The sequence below is a fragment of the Pteropus medius genome, unplaced genomic scaffold, assembly GCF_902729225.1.
Source record: "Pteropus medius unplaced genomic scaffold, Ma_sr-lr_union100, whole genome shotgun sequence".
Taxonomy (NCBI): domain Eukaryota; kingdom Metazoa; phylum Chordata; class Mammalia; order Chiroptera; family Pteropodidae; genus Pteropus; species Pteropus medius.
In genome coordinates this window covers 18,172,455-18,194,984 of record NW_024349803.1, presented here as the reverse complement: position 1 = coordinate 18,194,984, position 22,530 = coordinate 18,172,455, and the positions used below count along the sequence as shown (strand labels likewise).

The following is a 22,530-nucleotide window of genomic DNA, read 5'->3' as shown; positions in this document are numbered from 1 at the left end:
GTCGGAGGGCAGGTCATGGGGGCGGGCTGTGAACTGCTGACAAGCGCTTTGTGGGAGCCTGGGCCAGTGTGTGCGGGGAGGTGGGGTGGTCGCGTAGAGAACTGAACCAGGGACGGTGGGACGCGGCGCAGGGCCGTGTCGCACGGTTCCTGACGGGGAGTGCGTACCCCAGAAGCGTCTCCGGGGCCCCGCCTCCCATGCCCCGGGCGAGGGTCTCCTGGTACCGAGGTGTCCACGTCAGCGGTTCCTTCACGCTCAGACCTCCCTGTGGCCGAGAACATTTTACAGTTTGGAGCTGGGGGACAGCTGCCATCTTTCCATAGGCATTACACTTCACTGAAGTTTTCCCTGGTTTTATAACTAAAAGATAATTACAAGGATAAATACCATTTCTTAAGTGATCGTAACTGCAAAGTAACATTTGAGAAGCTATTTTCTTGTTTCCTTATGTTGCCTAATTTTTCTATAATGACCATGCATTATTTTGCATGATTTTTAAATTCTAAAATAAAAGAGAACACTCCTTTCGAGACAAAGTACAGGAATGACACCAACAGTGGTTAGAAAAGAATACGACATTTTATTTTCACTTATGGATGTACAGGACATGAATTTAGAAATAAAATCAGTGAAGAATGACACCTGCCGGTCCAACACGCCATCAGCCCATTCCCGGCAAAGCGGCCACATCGGCAGTTCAGATTTGGTCTTTGTTACAGTTGCTGAAGTAAGTTCTTAAAGTGAAATGTCCAGTAGCATTTGAGTGATAGGCTACTGGAGACCCGAACTAAGTTTCAATATCTCATCTTTGGAAAATTATGCTTATTTACATGTTAAGAATAGGCAGTTATAATTACTTACCCTATTGTGGGTTTTTAATGACTGATTTTAAGCTACAGAGGGTTTTCCAGCTATTATTTTAGTTTCTAAAAGCAACAAGTCTTATTAATGTTTATAAAAGATAATGTTGAAAGAAAAAGGTAATGTTGAAAAAAAGGTAATGTTGAAATAAAGGCGCTTTTAGAGATATTTCAGGAAAACAAGGTACTACTATTGAAAAAACTGTACATATTTTCAAGCATAACACAAATATCATAGCAGTCTTTAATTGAACAGTTTTAAGATAGTGGCAATTATACTACCTTACATACTTTTCTAATATTTAAACCTCGTAATTACAATTTGAATATACAGTCTGACTTAGACCTATGCATAGCTTCTAAAGCATATTTTTCAGGTTTGGTTTTACACATAAATTAAAGTTTACGTTGGTCCTTGATTTGGAGAACTGTAACTACCCGGAAGCACTAAATTTTAGACACACTTATTGATTGATAGCTAACGAAAAACTTTACAGAGTGAAGAGCATCTCAACAGTACCATGAGTGGGGAAGCAGCGCGCGGCTCTGACTGCATGGCCGCACCCAGCACGAGGCCCCCAGGGGCCTGCATGTCTCGGTGAATGTCCCCAGAGAAGCCGAGATGTCCGGGGGGAAAGCAGCTGCCCCACAACAGCATTCTGCACACCGAGCTGATCCTTACAACAGAGGCGGCTTTGGACCCTTAGCATAGGAGACAGACTTTACATTCTTTGATTTCATGTACACCTTTTAAAAAAGATAAAGTATATCTGAGCTCACTCGTCACACTTCACCTGCTGGCCCAACTGCAACAGTCTGAGCTGGTGACCTCAGGGGGCAGCCCAGCTGAAAGTCAGGAGATCACGGGACCCGTTCCCTTCCCCGCCCTGAAGTCACAGGCTGTTCTGTCAAATTTGATGTGTGTAAAGCACATTTCATAAACAGAGCAGAGTTAGCTTATTATTAAACTTTTAAGAAAAGCCCAAAAGGTGTGTGAAAAGGATGCCTGTGAACAGCACCTGCTCCCACAATGACAAGACTGAGCTAGAAAAATAATTTTACTGTCTTAAATAATGAAAGAAGCTAGATTTTTTTAAAATATATTACTTATTCTGCAACAGATGATTACACTGACAATGGACAGATTCTTTCCATTCTGTGAGCTGAATTCAGATTACGCTTTAATTATAGAATAGCTTCAAATGATAAATATGACTGTCCTGACAGTAAAGAGATCATCAAGGCAGCGACGCCAGACCGATTCTAGTTAATCACCCCCACGCGGAGCACAGGACGTGCTTCTGGATAAAGGCTTTAAAAAACCTCGGGCCGATGTGGAAAGCGGGTCAGTAAAGACTCCAGTTCTGCATAATGGAATCTTCCAAGCCGAGCCGCTTTCCACAGACACAGATTCAGTCTATCTTTTCTTTCTGGACTAATCTGGGCGCATCGACAAAATCTTTGCCGTTGTAAAGAATGATAAAAAATGTTCCGATGCTTGCAACTCCCCAGAAGAGTACATAGGCCAGTGTTTCCGTCCAAGTGTCACCTGTTGATACAAAAAACAAAGAGCTGATAAAAATGGTTTTACTGATACCGTTTAGCACATCTTGACACCATTACGAGGTTTACTGACACATCGACAAGACCCTGCGCTCCAGTTTAAACCAGGGGTTCCCAGACTCTGGCTAGCACCAGAACCCTCTGAAGGGCTTGCTAAAGAGGCAACAAGAGTTTCGGTCTGGTGGTTTGGCGTGGGCCAGAGAATGTGCATTTCTAACAAGTTCCCAGGTAACGCCGATGCTGCTGGTCCAGGGGCCACACTTTGAGAACCACTTGACGAAACTATTTCATGTTATATAACACAAATAATAATTATTACTTTTAGATTATATACTTTAATATTACAAGAAACTATTACTAGTCATTTAATTCATATTAAATGATTATGACAGATATTAGCTACTATCAAAATATCTACACAAAAATAACTACAAAACATACGTGTTTCAGAAGTTATGTATTAAAATCAAGTGTACAAAACTGAGTAACATATTTTAATAACATATGTAACACGACTCCCCCATGTGCATTTCTGTCAACTCGAGTTCGCGAAGGCTGGCGGCAGGCGGTGCGCCAGGATCAGTTCTGTCCTGCTCCTTGAAGGGCTGAGCCCTCGCCGCTTCTGCCCTGCACCAGCACCGGCCAGCCAGAGAGCATGCCGGGAGAGAAAAGGACGGCCCAGACTCCGGCCTAGAGCTGTCAGAGGTCACGCTGCACGACGTCTTACCGCTCTCTTAAAAACCAAAGCAGGGGCCAGAATTCAGACAGTATCCTATCCGAACATCACAAGGCTCATTATTTTATAACAGTTAACTGACGTGAGATGTTACCATCCATAGCATCCAACCTCTTTTTACTCAAAAACACATCCAAACTTTCTTAACTGCTAATTTTCAGAGCTCTACAGTCTTAAAATTCTTGGGCAAAGGAGAAAGGCGGTTCCTCCCTAGCCCACCCCGGGACACTCCCGAAGGAATCGTCCGTCTGTCCAGGCTGAACACTCGGTCTTGACTTTCCTGGCTCTCCAGAGGTTTCAAAGGGAAATGTGGGTATATAGTCCAGAAAACACAAAACAGATCAAAACTATCCAATTCAGCAGTGGAGTGGCTCCTAGAAACTAGCACCAGTGGGCGGTGTTTCACAGTCAGAGGGTTTAGGAATGAGCCGACCAGCACGGGCCTCTGAGGGATCATGGGAAGCACCTGCTGGCTGGCCCTGTCCCCCTCCCTCCTGCCTCCAAAGCTGACACAGGACCCACAGTCATGCCACACGGGGATCCCTGTGCCCTGGAGGTCTGAGCCTGTTTTATACTGAGAACTAAGAATGGTTTTTCCACTCTTAAAGAGTTGTAAGAATAAACGATGTGCAACAGGGCCCTTATGTTGTTTGCAAGGTCGAAGACGCTTATCTGACTCTTTTCAGAAGACGTCTGCTAAGTCCTGCTCCAGGGCACCAACAGGGCGCTCCTGACCCCTCTGCCTCGACTGACTGACCCCTGCAGAGGAGTGGGCCGGGCCGGGCCAGGTGGGGGTGGAGATGGGGGTGGAAATCCGAATTCAGCAAGTTCTTGCTGAGGACTTACTACGAACCAGACCCAGGAGACAAAAAGGAATTCACGCTGCCCTCAGAAAGCTGCCGATCCGGTGAGAAAGACAAAGGAGGACGCGAATCATCACCACACCGAGAGAAATGCAGCGAAGAGCTACCTCTAAAAAAGAAATCCCTAGATGCTTACGAGGTGAACGAAGCGAAGTGCTGTAACAGAGCTGCAGAGAGCGCCATGGAAACCAGAACGGGGGTGTTGCACTGTGCGGCGGGGTGGGGGGTGGGGGTGGTCCAGGGCTTCCTGAGGGGTCTGGCTCAGGCAGGCTGAGAATCCTCAGCCCAAGGACAAGTCCGCTAAGGGGGAGGATGAAGGCCGGAGGGTGCGTCTTCCAGAGTGCCTAAGGCTGCATCTCGAACGTGTAATGCAACCAAGCCACAGACTCCAACTCACAGGGCTGAGCTCTGCCTGATGGGGATGCTTTAATCTTAAATGCTTATTAACTTAGTAACAGAGGATACTGAGAGGAGAGAGAACCAGTGAAGGCCTTGGTAGAGCTCAGTTCTTCAGCAGTTTTGTTTTCAGTCTATTAAAATTTAACAAGTGACATATAACTATTAATAACACTTATTTGTCCAACGATAGGTGGTGGGTTAAACAAGTGATACACCTATAAATGGAATACTTTGCGGTTCTTAAAAGAACAACAAAAAAAAAATTAAAGAATGTGGAGAAATGTTTACATTGCTCAGTGAAAAAAAAAATTACAAAAAAAATGTGTCTCACTTCTGAAAAGAAATCACATACTTATAAAGATTAAAACATCAAAATGTTAACAAGGTAAGCTTACCTCTGGGAGGCAGAATGAAAATATTCTTTTTTGTCTGGCTGTATTTTCTATAATTACTATATATTACTTTGGTAATAAAAAAAATATTTTTAAAATCTTAAGTTAAAAAAAAAAAACCACGAAAAACATTTATTGAGCTACTGAGTACATATTTTTCCTTCAGTTGGCTCTAAGGACTAATCTCACCTGCTACTTTACCCATCGAGTTTAACTGGGAAACATCAAGTGTCGAGTAGACTCAAACTCAAGACATTGTACGAGGAAGTTCTAAAACATGAACCTCAGAGCGGACTTACCAGCCATAAGCAAACAGATAATGCACATCGAAAAGGCAACAACCATGATAATAGGCAACTGGAAAAGAGAAGGGAAAGAGAAACCATCACTCACGACGCTAATCAGCGGTGCTACGGATCGACAATGCTAGGCCTGAAAATGAGCAAAGCTCTTCTGCAACCTAATACACAAAATTTTTTTTTTTGACAAAACATCGTTATTTAGGGGTACAATCACAACTGTCCAAATCTTCAGACTGGCTGAGTGAGTGATCAGATCTGAAGCAGCAAGGCTTGCTCCAGACCGAGCGGTGCTGGGTGGAGGGAGGGCGCCCAGGTGAGGACCCGGGGCTCAAGGCCACCCCGCCCACTGGAACGGGACCCCAGAGAGGCTCTTGCAAAGTCTGGTGAAGAGAGGAGTCGAAAAAGAAGAGACGTGTCAAACGCATGCAGGCATACCTCATTTACTGTGTGTCGCCTTACTGCGCTGTGCAGATACTGCTTTTTTAGAAATTGAAGGTTTGTGGCAACCCTGTGTTAAGCGAGTCTATCAATGCCATTTTTCTAACAGGCTGAGATGATGGTGAGCATTTTTTAGTAATAAAGTATTTTTAATTAAGGTGTGTACCTTGTTTTTTAGACATAATGGTATTGTATACTTAATAGACTATAGTATAAACTTTATATGCGCTGGAAAACCAGAACATTTATGGGACTCGCTCTGTGAATCTCACTTTACTGCGGTGGCCTGGGACCGCACCTGCCATACCCCCGAGGTGTGCCTGCACCCCGCCTCCATGTCACCAGTCTGCCTCCAACAGTCCCTGAACACAGGGGAGTGGAGTCTCCTGCAATAAGAAGCCTTCTGCACAACCTCTGCTAATGTGTCCTCGCAGGAAAAGGGTGTGCAAGAGTCAAACACGAAAGAAAAGAAACGCCCCGAAGTTATTTTACTCCTCTCCCAGACCTTCTCCTTGGGGGGAACTTAATATCTATATTCCGTTTACAACAACACATAAGGTTTTAAATCAAGGGGAGCTGGCACCAACTATACCTTCTAACTATTTTTTTAACAACTTGAAAAACATTAAGGTTTCTTACAGCCAGGAATTTCAAATCCCTTGGAACACTTAAAGGACTGTGAGAGTCTAATTCATCCACTGAATAGTTCCCAAGAAACAAGTCTATGGAATCCTAGAATAGAAAGAAGAAAGTTATTAACTCCCAAATTAGATGTAATGATATTACTGAGGAACAGGAAGGACACAGCCACATAATAACCAAAAATTAACATCAAATACACACTTACTTGTCTAAATCCATCAGAAAAGTTGTTCTTGTAATAGCGTATCAGTGAGTTCCAGCCATCCTTTATAAGTCCCAACTGAGTTCTCTTCCCAGTTCTGGTTAAAAGAGGTTAAGCTCTGAGTTATAGATTTGCATGTTAAATTCTTACACTGTTTTATAGTGTGAGCATAAGTGGCCAATAAGTATGTGGTATGGAGATACGGGAGTCACAAAGATTTAAAAAATCAACCCTGAAATATAAAGGAAACACCTTATAAAATAAACCACAATCTCTTTCTAAGATACTACCAAAGTAGGCACAAAGCGGAAAAACACTCACTTCCAGCTGCAACAACAAGAAATGAGAAACACACAGTCGGGGTAAAGCGGTATGAAACAGCGAAAAGACTGAGAAATCTCATTTTGCTCCTAGGGAATCCAGACAACAGGAAAAGACCCAACCTCATACATGACAAATTCAAACTTTCTGGCTCCACTGCCCAGTATGACCCTGGGAAGCAGCATCAGAAGCATCTAGGTGCCCGTTCGAGGTACAGCATCCCAGGTCTGCCTAGCCCTAACCCCCCAGGGAGGCTGAGGGCCTCCCTCCCGCACGGGCCCCTCGCCAAGCCACCCTGACGACTGGTGGGAAACGAGGTCCCAGCGCAGCTGTGACGCCCCAGGACTGCAAGTGCGGACTATCTTAAGAGCGTGGCTTGCCTGGTAAAGTCGGTCTTCAAGGCACCAGTTCCCGCATACTGTTTGGCACAAGCATTTGCGTTGTCAGCCCAGGCTGTGAAGAAAAGTAAAAACCGGCTGATAACGATTAGAATGACAACCAGAGTTCTAAATGCGAAATATTAACTTATTTCAAGATTTGAGTAACTTTGCCCCTATTAAAGAAATTACCTACCATTCTTGTAAATCTTCTCAAAATCATCTTGTTCTTCAAGCTTCTGTCCCACATGCAAAACTCCTAGTCTCTGAAATAAGAACCACACCCATGTTTACGTGTGATACATAACGGCACACGCGATTTAGAAGAAAAAGCAGACAGTCCCCAAGTCGCCACGTGGCTCCTGGCTGCAGGTGGAGATGCGGTCCGCGCACACAGCGGGTCCCAGCTGACCGCAGGCCTGTCCTGCCCCTGCGAGGCTCAAAGCCCCTCGGAGGGCGCCCTTCCCCCTGCGCCCCCCACTCTCCCTTGAGGCTCAGCACCCCAGGAACAGCAGCAGGACTCCCGGTACTCAGGGAGACAGGCAGTCGGGAAAAGATAAGCTCCCGCAGGATTCCGGCCTCTGCTTCCTCCTTCTCTGCCATCCCCCAACCTTCTCCTCCTTAGCCCTCTCCCCACTCACAGTTCACCACCTGGACTTCCCCACCCCCAAGCGTGCCCCTAACCCAGGCAGGGACCCTTTGAGCATCGGATGAATGCTACACACCCACCCCCACAACCTGCACATCCGCACAGCCCTCTAAGGGTTCCCGGGCACCCTGAACCCCGCACGGCCTCTCCTTTGGGTTCACCGACCACGGATTAGAAACCCACCGTGGCCTTCGTCACCCGCCCTCAACTCTCTCAGAACCATCATCTCCAGTGCTCACCTCAGACACCGTGCCCCTTCCCCCTCACAACGGGGTGCTCCCCCCGCCAGCACAGGAGCCACCCTCGACCTTCACTGGGGACCAACTCTGCCTCCCTGGAAGGGGACGGCACAACTGGAGCCCACACAGTGGCAGGCGCTGACGCGTGCGAGGTTCCTGCCGAGGACCCTCAGAAACCGGCTGGGTTTTCGACACCACATTTAGCACGTAAAATAGTGACATAAAGATTGCAGAAGCTTCTTAAATAGGTTTTTGTTACTCAGCCTTGGAACCATCATTCCTAACATTGTGGCTGCTGAAAACCATCCTCTGACGTCACCCTGGCAGACTGACGGGGACACAGTGCGACAGGAGCCGGAGCACTCCAACAGGGAGTCCACCCCCTGGGCACGTGCTCCGTGAGGGTCCCAGGGCGAGGCACCCTGAGGGAGAGGTCCCACCTCCACACCCCCCACGCACCATGAAGCTGTCATACGCGGAGCCGAACGCTTACTGCTCAAGGAAACCATCAGGGGGGCATTTGTTTACCTCTCACCGCAAACGCCAATGTGATCCGGAAATTTGGGCTCTACGTACTTTTAATTCCAAATATAAGCAGAAGAAAATATTTATCTCTATTTTTATCAACAGCACAGTCTTAACGGTAAAGCAAAACTGTGTCAGAAGCTTTTTATCTGGAAGTTAATACCTGTTGCCAGTAATAAAAGAGATGCAAATAAAAACAACCTTGAGGTACTATTTTGACTAATAGAAAAAAGTTTTAAATAAAAATATCTAATACTGGCAAGAGCTCAATGAAATGGATTCACTTATCACTGCTGGCTGGTGCCAGCGTGAACTGTCATGACCCTCTTGCAAAGGAGGATATATATTCTCTTCACCCCACTAATTGAACTAAGAATTAACCTGAAGGAAATAATTCGAGTTTATAACAATATATACAGATATATTCTCTACAGTGTTATTTATAGGCCAAAAAATGTAGCAACCTTTTAAATGGCTTAATAAACTATAGTGCAACACAACTCTTAAAAACTACGATTATGTATAATGCTAGAGGAAAATGGCAAGATTAAAAATTGTGCATAACTATACTGACCAGAGTTACAGAAAATGTGCACACCCATGGCTGGCAAGACACAAACACAGGGAGAGCTGGGTTTCGGTGGGGACAATGTGAATGTTTTCTGTCACTGGTTTTGAAAAACGAAGTTTCTTTCATTTTTTGCTGTATTGTTTAATAAAAGGCAAAAAAGAATCTGCACCTGCAGCTGGGCCTGAAGCGAGCGGCGCGCCAACAGGCTCTGGATGACGTTGGTCCTGTCCAGGCAGTCCATGCAGTTGCTGCGGAACACGCCCTCCTGGTTGGTCACCACCTTGCCGGCAGAGTCCACTAGAAAATAACTAAAACATATTTGTATAAACACTCTCATACCAAAGTCAGTTAAATCTACTAAGGACATACTTCTTATAACACAGGTTTCTTATTGGTAACGTTATTAAAATCAGTAAATTAAGAGGTCAGACAGGAAATGCATGGCCCAAGTCCATTTGATCAAAAAGAAGTTTCAAGGGCGGAAGTTGCTATGGACACGACCGTGTTTCCCTAAGGCCAGAAGAGGGCTTCCTGTGGCATCATCATTCCGCCTCCATCCTGCACAGCAGGGTTTCTCGAAGCGTGGCCCCTGTTCTAACTGTATCAGAGTTCCCCGAGTTTGTTAAAAACGAAGAAGCATGGCCTTGAGATAAACTGAGTAAGAATCTCTGAAGCAAGGGTCAGATACTGTGCATCAAAAACACTTGTCCGAATGGGTAAAATACACAAATAGCACAAAATTTATATGACATAATAGGGTATTATTTGAGAAACCTGTCTCCCTTTCTCCCTTTCCCCACCCAGATGTCTACACTGGTGTCGACCACAGTTACCAGTTCTTGTGTTTCCTTCATTTTTCACCATCTCCTCAGATAATTCTAGGCACTGAAGATGTGACACTACATAGCGTGGAGGCGAAGAGAATGAACTCTGGCAGCAAACGATCAGGTTTGCTGGCCTTAGCTCCTTGGGCGACTTGCTAGCTGTGTCACTTTAAGTAATTAACCGAATCTCTCTGAGCCTAAGTCTCTTCATCTACAAAATGGAGGCGACGGCACCACCAGGCTGCTCTCAGGCCCGAATGAGATAATGTATAATGCGCATCAAATGCTCACAGAGTGTATGGAACGGAGCATAAAATGAATACTAGATAACATCAATCAATTAATTAAGGCAGAACAAAATGATAGAATGGTTTACAGATTCCTTTTTCTGGCTTAAAATAAGTAAAGTCTGACACGTGCAGAATACGGTAAACCTGTGAACTGACACAGTAAATACCGTGATAAACACACATGGAAAGTGCCATAAATATATATTCAGACTCTTTGAGCTATTACTCCTACTCTCAAGAATTTATTTTGGGAAATAATTTAACAGAAGTAAAAATATGTACACCAGAGTGATTCAGTGCAGCACAATCGCTCACAGCAGGAAGAGGAGAGGAAACCAGACAGTCAGTGCGGAGGAGAGCACTGGACTGGGACAGCGACGACCCAGCGGGCTACACAAAAGCCGTCACGCACGACCGCCGCAAAGACTGGGCAGGCTGACGGCGAAACGCCCGTAACAGGATGTCTAGTGAAAACAACTGAATATAAAACAGCAGTAAACTAACTTCAATTATTAAAAACTTGTAAGTGTGTAAAAAATGATTCATAAGAATATGAAAATACCCAGTAATTTTTAAGAATTTAAAAATATTTAAAATATAGTCTCATCTCTCCGATTAAAAAAAAAACCTAAAAATAATAGTATAGACAAGTGCTGTCAATCTAGAGAATTGTAAGTCTGCTGGATAATGCATAATAAATATGTCCTTGTCCCTTGACCTCTGCAGGGAAATAATATAGCTTACCTTAATTCATCTTGCATTTCTGCTACCTGATCCAATAAAATACTTAGTCGATCCCATCTCATATTCTGACATTCCTTATGGAAGTCAAAGGCAATGTATCTACCAAAAAAAAAAAGATATTCAAAACGGATCAAAGATTATTCATTTTCCTTCTATTAATAATATCTTCACGGCTGAGTTCCTCTCCGTATAGCATGGCACACAGATTTCCTGGGAACAGCAGAGCCTCCCTCACTCTGGGTTCACCCCTGTACACACACACACAGCCCACCTTCCTGTGCTCACTATCGTTCCAATTTTAGTATACGTGCTGCCGAAGTGAGCACTGCGCTCATTATCTACTGAAGGAAACAAAACGCGCACACACTCTCTTCTGCTTTCACGTGCTCGTCTAGAGGCCCTCAGAGAGGAGCACAGAAGCAGCCCGGCTAAATGTAGGGAAGAGCGCTCAGGTACAGCAATCAGATCTGTAATAGAAAAAGCCTTCTCCAGTTGGGTATCTAGCTTATATTTACTCTCCACCCCCATGTGCACAGAATAAGGTCCCATTTTATTGTTCAAAATGGTCAAACTTGATTCAGCCCAAAGAGAGTTAGACTGTCTGTTGTATACTAGGGGTCGTGAGAAAAAGCAGAAGCAGGATGGTCCACACTCTCGTTAGTTACTGTCCACACTAGCAAAAACTTCCACTTCGCCAAATCTATACATTGCATATACCCGTGGTAGAGAAGATTTTCTTGTTTGTCAATCTGTAATGGGTTGTTTTCAGTTATCTAATATTTAAGAGGCGCAAATCTCAACGTTAGAATACATCTAACAGTGAAGACGTCCTAGTACGAGCTGAAAAACATTGCCCCTTGAGAGGGAAAAAAATCATTAACCAATTCCTGAAAGTCAGAGCAGGAAGAAGGCAGAGCACCTGAGCACCAGGGCACATTAAAACCCTCACATACTCCACTTCTGCCCAAATTCCCACTCAGGGATCACGCTGAGTCACAGAGTAGGACTGTGGAAGGGCATTATGCTCGTCTATACAGCGCAATTCAGAGGCAATGTCTGATCTCGTGGCTCCAACAGACGGGGCATCAACAGTATGGGCTTCTAAGCCGGTCAAAAGAGGGGCTCTTACTACCTCGATGGTCATCTCAGGTGAGATATTAGAAACAAAATTAGAAATTAGTGCAAAAATACAAAAATACAGGTCAGCCGACTGAGAGGTTAGACGCTGGAAAGACTAGGGTGGGGGAGCATTTTCAAAGACAGCTCCAATGAAAGTGACAGTGTGACAGTTACTTTGGAGTGCTCTGACCAGGAGCAACAGCGCTAGACTTCTCCGAAGAAGTTAAGAAGCTCACTAGTACCTAAATGTACCTGAATTCTTAAGCTTAGATCCTTCTAAAATCGTATTTATATCTTCTAAGAATGAGCTACATAGTTACATTTTGATAATAAATGATTTTAAATATATTAATTTACTGCTGATCCCAACAGTCAAGTAGTTCTACTTCTTTCAAAAGTCTAAGAAGAAACCTGTGGAGACACATAACCTTGCACATTTCATTTTTTCATCCGGTTTCCAAAAGAATAACTTTCCATTCCTTAGAAGAGCAAATGTATGACTTTTCTCTGTCTGGTCATCCACCAATCCATCAATTTAATCTATTTAATTTACTCAAAGTAATAACAGTTAAAAAACTAAAAGTGAATATCCATTAGATATCTGAAAGATGAAAATAAATCTACCATTTAATTTCACTTTAACCAAAAGACTGATTTTTATCCCTGCCAGAAAATATATTAAGTGGAAAAAAAAATTAAATATTCTTTTGAACATGCTCCTCTATCTGGTGGTCTTCAGAGCTTTGGGGTGTTCACTTTTAGCAGTAGGTGTCCTCCAAGTTCCCCGGAACACCAAGGGTATAACCTTAGCCCCTGACCTATGCCTCAAGTTCTCATAGTCAGTTGCTGCTGCAAACCCAAGACAGCTCTGGAGGTGAGCACACATACGGGCACCCTGTGGGGCAGAGGGTGTGCGGAGGTGCCTCTTCCAGAGTATACGTGCTGGACCCCACACTCAGAGATCCTCGTTTTTCGAGTCTGAGGTATATCCTGAGTAAGTGCCTCTGAGGATCTAGAGCACGTCCTGGTTAGGAATCCCTTCTCTGAGTCCTCCCAAGCGTCTCTGACGGGTTCCACTGAGAAGGCAGAAAATGTGCATGGGTGAGGGCCTGATGAATTTGCTAGAGAGTTTTAGAATTAGACAAAATAGACAAATTCTTCCCCAAAGAGTCTATTTTTGTATATGTTTAAAATTTTCCATAGGTTAAAAAAAATGTCTCCCTAAACAACCCAGTACTGCTTCTTTGGAAAGGTTCCCCCCCAACGCCCGTGACCACTTCCTACCAGAGTAGAGCCCACTCTTCCTGCTCGCATTTCCTGCTGCAGAGAGCTCCAAATGGGCTGACTCATCACCCTGTACCTCTCCACAGGGCAACCGCTGATATTTTAGGATCCTCATCTTCTGACAAGGCTACACAGTTTATAACTGTTGACTGGTGACTTATAGGAAAGGCACAGCTGCTACTCCAGACAAGGCCATGCCAAAGTAAACTGGCTCCAGCTCGTGGTGGTTGGAACCACAAAGACAACTCCTAGCAATCATGAGGAACTGCAATTCTGGACCCAGTGGTCACAGTGATACAAAGCCTCAAAGAGGGGATTTTAATCAGGGACTAAATTTTTACGAAATTAAAATTAAAATTCAATGGTTAAAAAGTTATTCTACAATAAAAATTATGCCAGAGAAAATTTTAAGCCAACAAAATCATGTTTTGATCTAGTATTTTAAAAAAGAGCCGAAATATATATACATTTTGAGACCTAAGTACTTGTGTATATATACAAGTTAACATCCAACATAAAAAGAGCTCCAATGGGTTTTTAGTAAAGTACCTGATCATTCCACTTGCCAAGGAAGACACCATGGTTGCAAACGCCTGTTCAAGTGGCTTCTCTGAGCCCTTCTGGTTAACCTGTAAAAGATTAAAAACACCATAGCTTTCTTTTAAGTTTATTTAAAAGGAGAGAGTGACATCAGCAAAATGGCAGACTAGGAAGATCCGAGTTCTTGTTCCCTTACAAAAACACTGAAAAATCCAGAAGCTGTCTGGTTCAGACCAACTTCGTATGAGCTCTAAAAAACAATCAAAGGTATTAAGCAACCAAACAAATGCCCAATCAAGACAAAGCCATCTTCAAACTCACAGGAGTTCTGTGGAATTTTTACTTGCCCTTACCCCACCTCCCTTCCCAGTGCAGCGATGGTCTTCGTCTTAATCAGTGGCAACTTAGTTCTCGGTTCCTCTCCCCAAACTGGAGGGAGGAGACCAGACCTTACCTGCAAATTATTGTGTATGTTTTGTTCTGACCTGAAGGACTAATTCATTTATACCTGCCTTGCATAACTCTGAACACAGGCAGGAAGTGATGGACTCTGCCCGTAAAAGCAACGAGATGACTATAAACCAACAGATGCCTAGGACAAGAGATTTCAGGTGGAGACGTAAATCAGACCATATAAAACCTGAAGAAGAAGCTGGGGTGATACTCTTTGGGAAGTTGGGACATTCAAAATAGTCACCCATTAGGAGGATTTTAGAAAGCCACATGCATATCCAGGCAAGATGCATGCTCAGAAAAGTCCTAAGAAGACCTAAAGTCTTCATGATCCCTAGGCTGAGAGCAATTTTAGCTAATCAGTGAAGGACTGCTCCAACACAGAACCAAACTGCAGAGACTGGGAGCTGATGTTGTTCTGTTTTTTTTCTTTGCTTTAACTCCTGGCATTCGAAAACGTCTCTGTCAAAACATTAGCTGAACATGAGCTAAAAGAATAGACAAGGAACAGTTTTTGCAAAAATAGTTTGGAAAAGTTTCAAAATAGTCTTTGCAAAAATAGTTTGGCAAAGTCTCAAAACAAATGGATTACTATAGTCTTCAACAATCAAAACAAAAATAAAACAAAAGAACAGAAAGAAGAATCTAGCTTTCAGGGTTATCACATTAGAACCATCCAATGCCCAAATTTCAACAACAATCACAGGGCATACAAAGAAAATGAAGCATATTTAATGGAAAAGGATAAACTGACAGAAACCATCCCTGCAGAAACCTTATTAGAAAAAGGTTTTAAAACTGTCTTAAGTATGCTCAGAGGTAAAATACAAGACAGACAAAGAACTAAAGGAAATCAGGAAAACAAAATAAGAATATCAACAAGTAAACAGAAATTACTCAAAGGTAGCAAACACTAAGTCTGAAGCTAAAAAGTACAAAATGGAAATTAAAACTTCACTAGAGAAGTTAAAAATCACATTTGAACAGGAAGAAAAAAAGAAACAGCAAACCTGAAGATATGGAACAAATGAAATAATCAGGTCTGAGGGGCAGAGAAATGAAGAAAAGTAAACAGCATAGGGAACTTCTGGTAAACCATCAAATGGACAATATACTCATTATGGAAGTCCCAGAAAGAAAAGAGGAAGGGGCAGAGAGATTATTTAAAGAAAAAATGGCCAAAAGCTTCCAAAATTGGATGAAAGACATAAATCTTCAAATCCAAGACATGTAACAAACTCCAAGTGTGATAAACCCAAAGAAACCCACAAAAAAACATATCATAATTAAACAACTGAAATACAGAGAAGATACTGAAAGCAGCAAGAAAAAAGATTCATCATATACAGGAAAGTATCAATAGGGTTATATACCAATTTCTCTTCAGAAACCTCAGCAGTGGGATGATATATATAAAGTGCTGAAAGAAAAAAATTGTCAACCAAGAATTCTATATCTGGCAAAACCATCCTTTAAAAAAATGAGAAATTGAGACATTCTTAGATAAAAAAAAAAGCTGAGGGAGTTCGTTATCACTAGACCTGCCCTATGAAAGACGCGAAAGGAGTCTTTCAGGTTGAAATGAAAGGATGCTATAAACAACTCAAAGTCACGTGAAGATATTAAGATCTCCAGTAAACCCAAATACACAGCCAGCTATAAAAGGTAGCATTATTGTAATCTTGGTCTGTAACTCCACTTTTTATTTTCTACAGAACTTATATACATAGAAAGTAATTATAAATCTATGTTATTAGAAATAAAATATATAAAAATGTGATTTGTGACATCAATAACATAAAGGGGAGGGACAAGTCTTTATGAGAGTGGACTTTTTGTACATGATCGAAGTTAAGTTGGTATCAAATTAGGCGTTATAACTTGAGGATGCTACATGTAATCCTCATAGTAACCACAAAGAAAATATCCAAAATATATATAAAAATAAATCAAAAGGTAATCGAAATGTGTCACTATAAAAAAAAATCATCTAAACACAACAGAAGACAGTAACGGAGGAAATGAGGGACAAAAGCTGTAAGAGATACAGAAAACAAATAGCAAAATGGCAGAAATAAGGTTTTATAAATCAGTAATTACTTTAAATATAAATGAATTAACTCTCCAATCAAAAGGCACAAGTTGGCAGAATGGATTAAAAATTACATGATCCAACTATACGTTGTATAAGACATTCACTCTAGATCTAAAGACACAAACAGGTTGAAAGTGAAAGGATGAAAAAGGTATTTCAAACATTAATCGAAAGAGAGCTAGGGTGACTATATTAAGATCAAACAAAACAGACTTTAAGTAAAAAACTGTTAGAAGGACAAAGGACATTATATATTGGTAAGACTCAATTCACCAAGAGGATATAACAAGATATCAAGGCACCAAACATCAGGGCCCAAAACTATATGAAGTAACACTGAAAGAACTGAAGGGAGAAATAGACAATTCTACAATAATATCTAGAGACTTCAATAACTTACTTTGACAATGGATGAGTAGAATAACCAGACAGAAAGTCAGCAAGAAAACAGAATCTGAAGACCAACAGCCAATTATATCTATAAGCCCTAACGGACATAAACAGAACATGCCACCCAACAAAAGCAGAATATACATTTTTCTCAATGCGCATAGAACAGTCTCCAGGATAGATGCTATGTTAGACCACAAAACAAGTCTTAATAAATTTAAAGTAACTTGAGTCACACAAGGTATCTTTTCTGATCATAATAGAATGAAAGTGACAATCAGTAACAAAGAAAACTAGACACTGCATAAATATGTGAAAATTAAACAACATTGGGTTAAGAAAGAAAGCATAAGAGAAATTAGAAAATACCTTGAGACAAATAAAAACAAAAATTCAAAACACCAAAATTTATGAAATAAAGCAAAAGCAGTGCTAAGGGAAATTTGTAATTGTAAACACACAAATTAAAAAATAAAGCCTTAAATCAATGCTTTCACTTTATACTTTAAGGAACCAAAAAAAGAAGAGCAAACAAAACTCAAAGCTAGCAAAGGGAAGGAAATAATAAAGACTGAAGCAGAGATAGAATAAGAAATAGAAAAACAACAGAGAAAAACTCAATGAAACCAAAGTTGGTTCTTTGGGAAAAAAAATCAACAAAACTGACAAACTTTTAGCTATAATGACCAAGGAAGAAAAAAAGAGAAGATTCATTACTAAAATCAGGAATGAGAGTGGGAACATTATTACTAATTTTAGAAAAATAAAAAGGATTATAAGAGAATAAACCATAAACATTTATGTGTCAACAAATTGGACAACCTAGATGAAATGAACAAATTCCTAGAAACACACTCTACCAAAACTGAATCGTAGCATCTATCCTGAATTGACCTATATACAATAAAGAGGTTGAATCGGTAACAAAGAAAAGCCCGAAACATGATGGCTTCACTGTAATGATGGTTCACAAATTTTCTACCAAAAATGTAAAGAATACCAATCCTCCTCAAACTCTTCCAAAAAATTAAAAAAGAGGGAAAGCTTCCTAATTCATTCACTGAGGTCAGATTACTCTGATACCGAAACCAGACAGAAACACTATAAAAAAAAAAAGTAAAGATCAATGTCTCTCATGAATATTGATGCAAACATTCCCAAACAGCAAACCAAATTTAGCAGCATATTAAAAAGATTATACACCAAGACCAAATGGGATTTAGTCCCACAATGCAAGAATGGTTCAACATACGAAAATTAATAAATACATGACATTAATAGAATGAGAGAAGAAAAACCACGTGGTCATTTCAAATAATACAGAAAAAGCATCTGACAAAATTCAACACCCTTTCTTGATAAAAATACTCAACTCAATGATCTAGAATAGAAGGAAACTTCCACAACACGATAAAGGTCATATATGAGAAACCTATAATTAACACACTTAATGGTGAAAGACTGAAAGCTTTTCCCTTAGGATCAGGAACAAGACAAGATGCCCGCTTTTGCCACTTCATTTCAACATAGTACTGAAAGTCCTAGACACAGCGATTAGGCAAGAAAAATAAAGAAAGAAAGATATCCAAACTGTAAAGGAACCAGTAAAATTATGTTTTCAGATGACATGATCTTATATGTAGAAAATCCTAAAGATGCCATGGAAAGCTGTTAGAGATACATGAATTCAGCAAAGTTGCAGCATACAAAATCAACATTCAATAATCAACTGCATGTCTATACACTAACAATGAACAATTCAAAAAGGAATTTTAAAAACGCCATGTATAAAAAGGCTCAAAAATAGCAAAATACTCAGAAATACATTTAATGAAGGATGTGAAAAAGTTGTATACTGAAAACTACAAAATATTACTGAACGAAACTAAAGATGACATAAATAAATGATAGGGCATCGGTGATCATAAACTCAAAGGCTTAATATTGTTAAGATAATACTACCCAAAGTAATCTATAGTTTCAATGCAATCCCTATTTAAAATCTCAATAGCATTTTTTTTTTTTTTGCAGAAATAGAAAACCCCATCCTGTAATTCACATGGAAGCTCAAGCGACTCCAAATAGCCAAAACAATCTTGAAAAAGAACAATTTGGAGGTTTCATGCTTCATAATTTCAAAACTTGCAACGCAAAGCCACAGTAATCAAATCAACTGTCATGCTGGCAAGAGAACAGACAAAGACCAATGGAATGAAAAGCTCCCAAATAATCCCCTGCATATGTATTCAACTGATTTTTGACGAGAATGTCAAGATCATTCCATGGGGAAAGGACAGTCTTTTCAACAAATGGCAATGGAGAAACTGGATATCCACATGCGAAAGAATGAGGCTGATCTATATATATAAAGATTAACTCAAAATGGATCAAAGAGCTAAACACAGGATATAAAACTATAAAAGTCTTCGAAGAAAACAGCAGAAACTCTTCATGACAATGGTCTGGCAATGACTTCTTGAATATAACACCAAGAGTACAGGCAACAAAAGAAAATAAATTGGTTTCATCAAAATAAAAAACTTTTATGTATCAGAAAACATAATCAAAAGAATAAAAAGACAACCCAAAGAATGAGAGAAAGTATTTGCAAAGCATACATCTGATAAAAGATTAACTTCGGAATACATAAAGAGCTTCTATAACTCAACTACAAAACAACAAACAACCTGATTAAAAATGGACAAAATACTTGAGTAGACATTTCTCCAGAGACGATATGCCAATAGCTTATTGCATACGTGAATAGATGCTCAACATCGCTAGTCATTAGAGAAATGCAAATCAAAACCACAATGAGACACCACCTCACACCCATAAGGATAACTATACTCAAAAAAACAAAACGAATTCAGAAAATAACAAGTTTTTTGGCAAGGATGAGGAGAAATTAGAACCTTGGTACATTGTTGGTGGGAATGCAAATTGTCATAGCTACTATGAAAGACAATATGGTGGTTCCTTAATAAGGTAAACACAGAATTACCATAAGATACAGCAATTCCATTCCTGGGTATATACCTAACAGAACTGACAGCAGGGACTCAAACAGATACTTGCACATCCATGTTCACAGCAGCCTTATCCACAAGAGCTAAAATGTGGAAACAATCCAATGTCCATTGATGGATAAACAAAATGTGGTTTACACATTGTCTTTAAAAGGAAAATAATTTTGATACATGCTGTAACATGAACCAACCTGAATGAACCTTAACAACATTATGCTAGGTGAAATAAGCAAGACACAAAGGAACACATATATTATATGATCTCATTTTTATGTGGTACCAAGAATAGGCAAACTTATACAGAAAGTAGAAGAGAGAAAGGGTCTATAAATGGTCAGTAGTGATGTTTGCACGACACTGGAAAATTCTTAATGCCACTAAATTGCACACTTAAAAATGGTATTTTATGTTATGTTAAAAAAAAAAAAGCAATTATTTTTGCTTGGTTTGTTCCCCCAAAACAAGTAAGAAACATACCAGATTGACTATGACTTGTTTTCCATAAATAATTACTTGTGAATCAAAATGCCTTTGAAAACCATCCATCTAGAGAGGAAAAAAGAGTTATATACTTCATTGGATTACATTAGAAGAATATTTATAAGTTTTTTAAAGTATCTCCTTAAATATTCTATTTCTATATTCAAAAGAATGACAGTAGGATGGGAACCATGACTCCTAGATATTCTAAATACTATGTAGTAAATAGTAATTACAAGCCACTCTACTTTGAGCTGCAAAACTACCAATTCTGAGAAAATCTCAAATGGAATACACTAAATACTATAAAATTATAAAGTTAATTTTGAGATGCCATTCAGTCCCAGCTCGTTTTTCCACATTTCTAACATGTCATCTATACAACCTTTTGGTTTAAAGGTTTGCTATGTGCCAGAAACAAGAAAGAAGGCCTCAAAAATGTTGGATTCTGACTTATGAAGAATAAATACATGCTCTACGTGTAAACTACAATGCCATTATGCTTCTATTTTTAGCCAATAAGAAAAGTGTGGAAGATACACACGTGATTTGCTACTTTGTTGATCTGTGGCTGTGGTTTGTATTTGAGATTTGGTCTTTGAGACCAGAAAACTGGTATTGATCCACGAGTCTAAAAGAAAAGAGAGAAATGTGAAAAGAAACATATACACACACAAAATTGTTTTTCTCCGCTTACTGTCAGTGGTATATACATATCAACGACTACAAAGGAAAAGCTATAAATACAACCTACAGACTACGAAAGAAGTCCATGTATACCTGCTCCTATAGGTTGTATTTCGTGGGAATACATTTAGAAAGGCCTTTTTCTCCTTCTGATTTTATATACACTGCACTGGTGTAGCACACACTTTATTGTTTCCCCTAAATTCTAAAATAAATCAAATATCTAAGAGTAAAAATTAACAAGTTATGTCTGTTATATAATTTGGCAGTATAATAGAGCTGGAAAATTATCCATTCTCAAATGAGTATGTTTATGAACTCATAAATTTAGCCAGCGGTGCTCTGGAGCAGCAAGTGATCCACAACTCTGTAAGGTGCCAACGAGAGAGAGATTGATTATCTCACAGTGACGGGCAAGGCAGGGAGAGTCAGCAGCCTGTCCTATGTCACTGCCCCGAAGGAATCTAAAGGGTTAAGCTGACAGGTGGCTCCATTTCCATAACCCTGGACCTCCTACCCTACCCTCTCCTTTAGGAATTTAATTCACCAGCAGGAAATGTCAGCACCTGAGTGCTGGATTAATGTTTTGGGTGAACTTTTTCTACACTGTAGACGATGACATTACTTTAAAAAGGAGGGAAGAGAGATTTCAATAATGACAGAAAATAACATCCAAGTGGAGAAGGCCGCCTGGCTGGCCGCCTGCCGGACAGCTGGCTTGCCTGTACGAATGAAGCCCTGCTCCCATTGTAGTGCACGATTTGTTCGGTTTCTACGAAGTTAGCTGCATGGCCTTCAGAATCAATTCCTAAATTGAAAAAAAATTAGAATTAACTATAACTTAGTACATAAGAAAAACATCAGAAACTCACTAATTCAGTTTACTTTGGAGAGAACTAAGTCAGTTCAAATTAGTGGAAAAGTACTTAACAAAAATAAATTTTGAACAAATGCATAATCCATGATCAGAAACCTAATAGAAGCTCCTTTTAAACAGGCTTACAGGGATTATTAAGGATCCATTAGTAAACAAATGAACTTAGTTGCTATTTAATACATCAATTGTTTATACATACACAATCCTGTAATTCCTCTACAACAGTGTTTCTCAAACTTGAGAGATCCGATTTCTCAAGGATCCCTGAGAGTATGTCCATAAATCCCACTTTGAAAAAGTACTAATGCAAATGTAGCCATTATGTTAATACCATTTTGTTATAATAATGGAAATGGTCCAGCAGACGCTTATAATGATTTTAATTATCAAAATGAAAGCACAAAAACTGTATATGATCCTAGAATTTGTACAACTCCATGAATATACCCACAAAGCCTAGTTTGAAAAGCACTGCTCTAGTGTTTAGTCTTAAGTCTGCTTAATCTTTTCAAACATTTAAAGCATTCCTTTACAGTCGTGTTCACGTGATCTATTTTTACTAAAAAAGCTTGCTAAACAAAGGTTACTTTCAAGTTAGTCCCTGACTCAAAATACCAAATTATCAGAAATAAATCAACA

The 22,530-nt window shown here is 40.3% G+C and overlaps 1 protein-coding gene across 3 annotated transcripts in view; it reads right to left on the bottom strand.

Moving 5' to 3' along the window:
• Positions 1 to 556: 556 nt before the first annotated feature.
• The window catches only part of SACM1L (SAC1 like phosphatidylinositide phosphatase), a 50,370-nt gene continuing 28,396 nt past the window's right edge, over positions 557 to 22,530 (bottom strand). For 2 of the 3 annotated variants that reach the window (XM_039837542.1, XM_039837543.1), the window contains 12 exons: positions 21,737 to 21,822; positions 20,872 to 20,958; positions 20,325 to 20,393; positions 13,890 to 13,969; positions 10,938 to 11,036; positions 9,249 to 9,387; positions 7,292 to 7,361; positions 7,099 to 7,171; positions 6,401 to 6,494; positions 6,193 to 6,285; positions 5,113 to 5,170; positions 557 to 2,409 (listed from right to left, as the gene is read on the bottom strand). In XM_039837542.1, coding sequence (XP_039693476.1) covers positions 2,273 to 2,409; positions 5,113 to 5,170; positions 6,193 to 6,285; positions 6,401 to 6,494; positions 7,099 to 7,171; positions 7,292 to 7,361; positions 9,249 to 9,387; positions 10,938 to 11,036; positions 13,890 to 13,969; positions 20,325 to 20,393; positions 20,872 to 20,958; positions 21,737 to 21,822 — 1,085 coding nt within the window. In that variant the 3' untranslated portion in view covers positions 557 to 2,272. Of the gene's footprint in view, positions 2,410 to 5,112; positions 5,171 to 6,145; positions 6,286 to 6,400; positions 6,495 to 7,098; positions 7,172 to 7,291; positions 7,362 to 9,248; positions 9,388 to 10,937; positions 11,037 to 13,889; positions 13,970 to 20,324; positions 20,394 to 20,871; positions 20,959 to 21,736; positions 21,823 to 22,530 lie in introns of all 3 variants that reach the window. The other variant, XM_039837541.1, reaches the window with a different exon arrangement.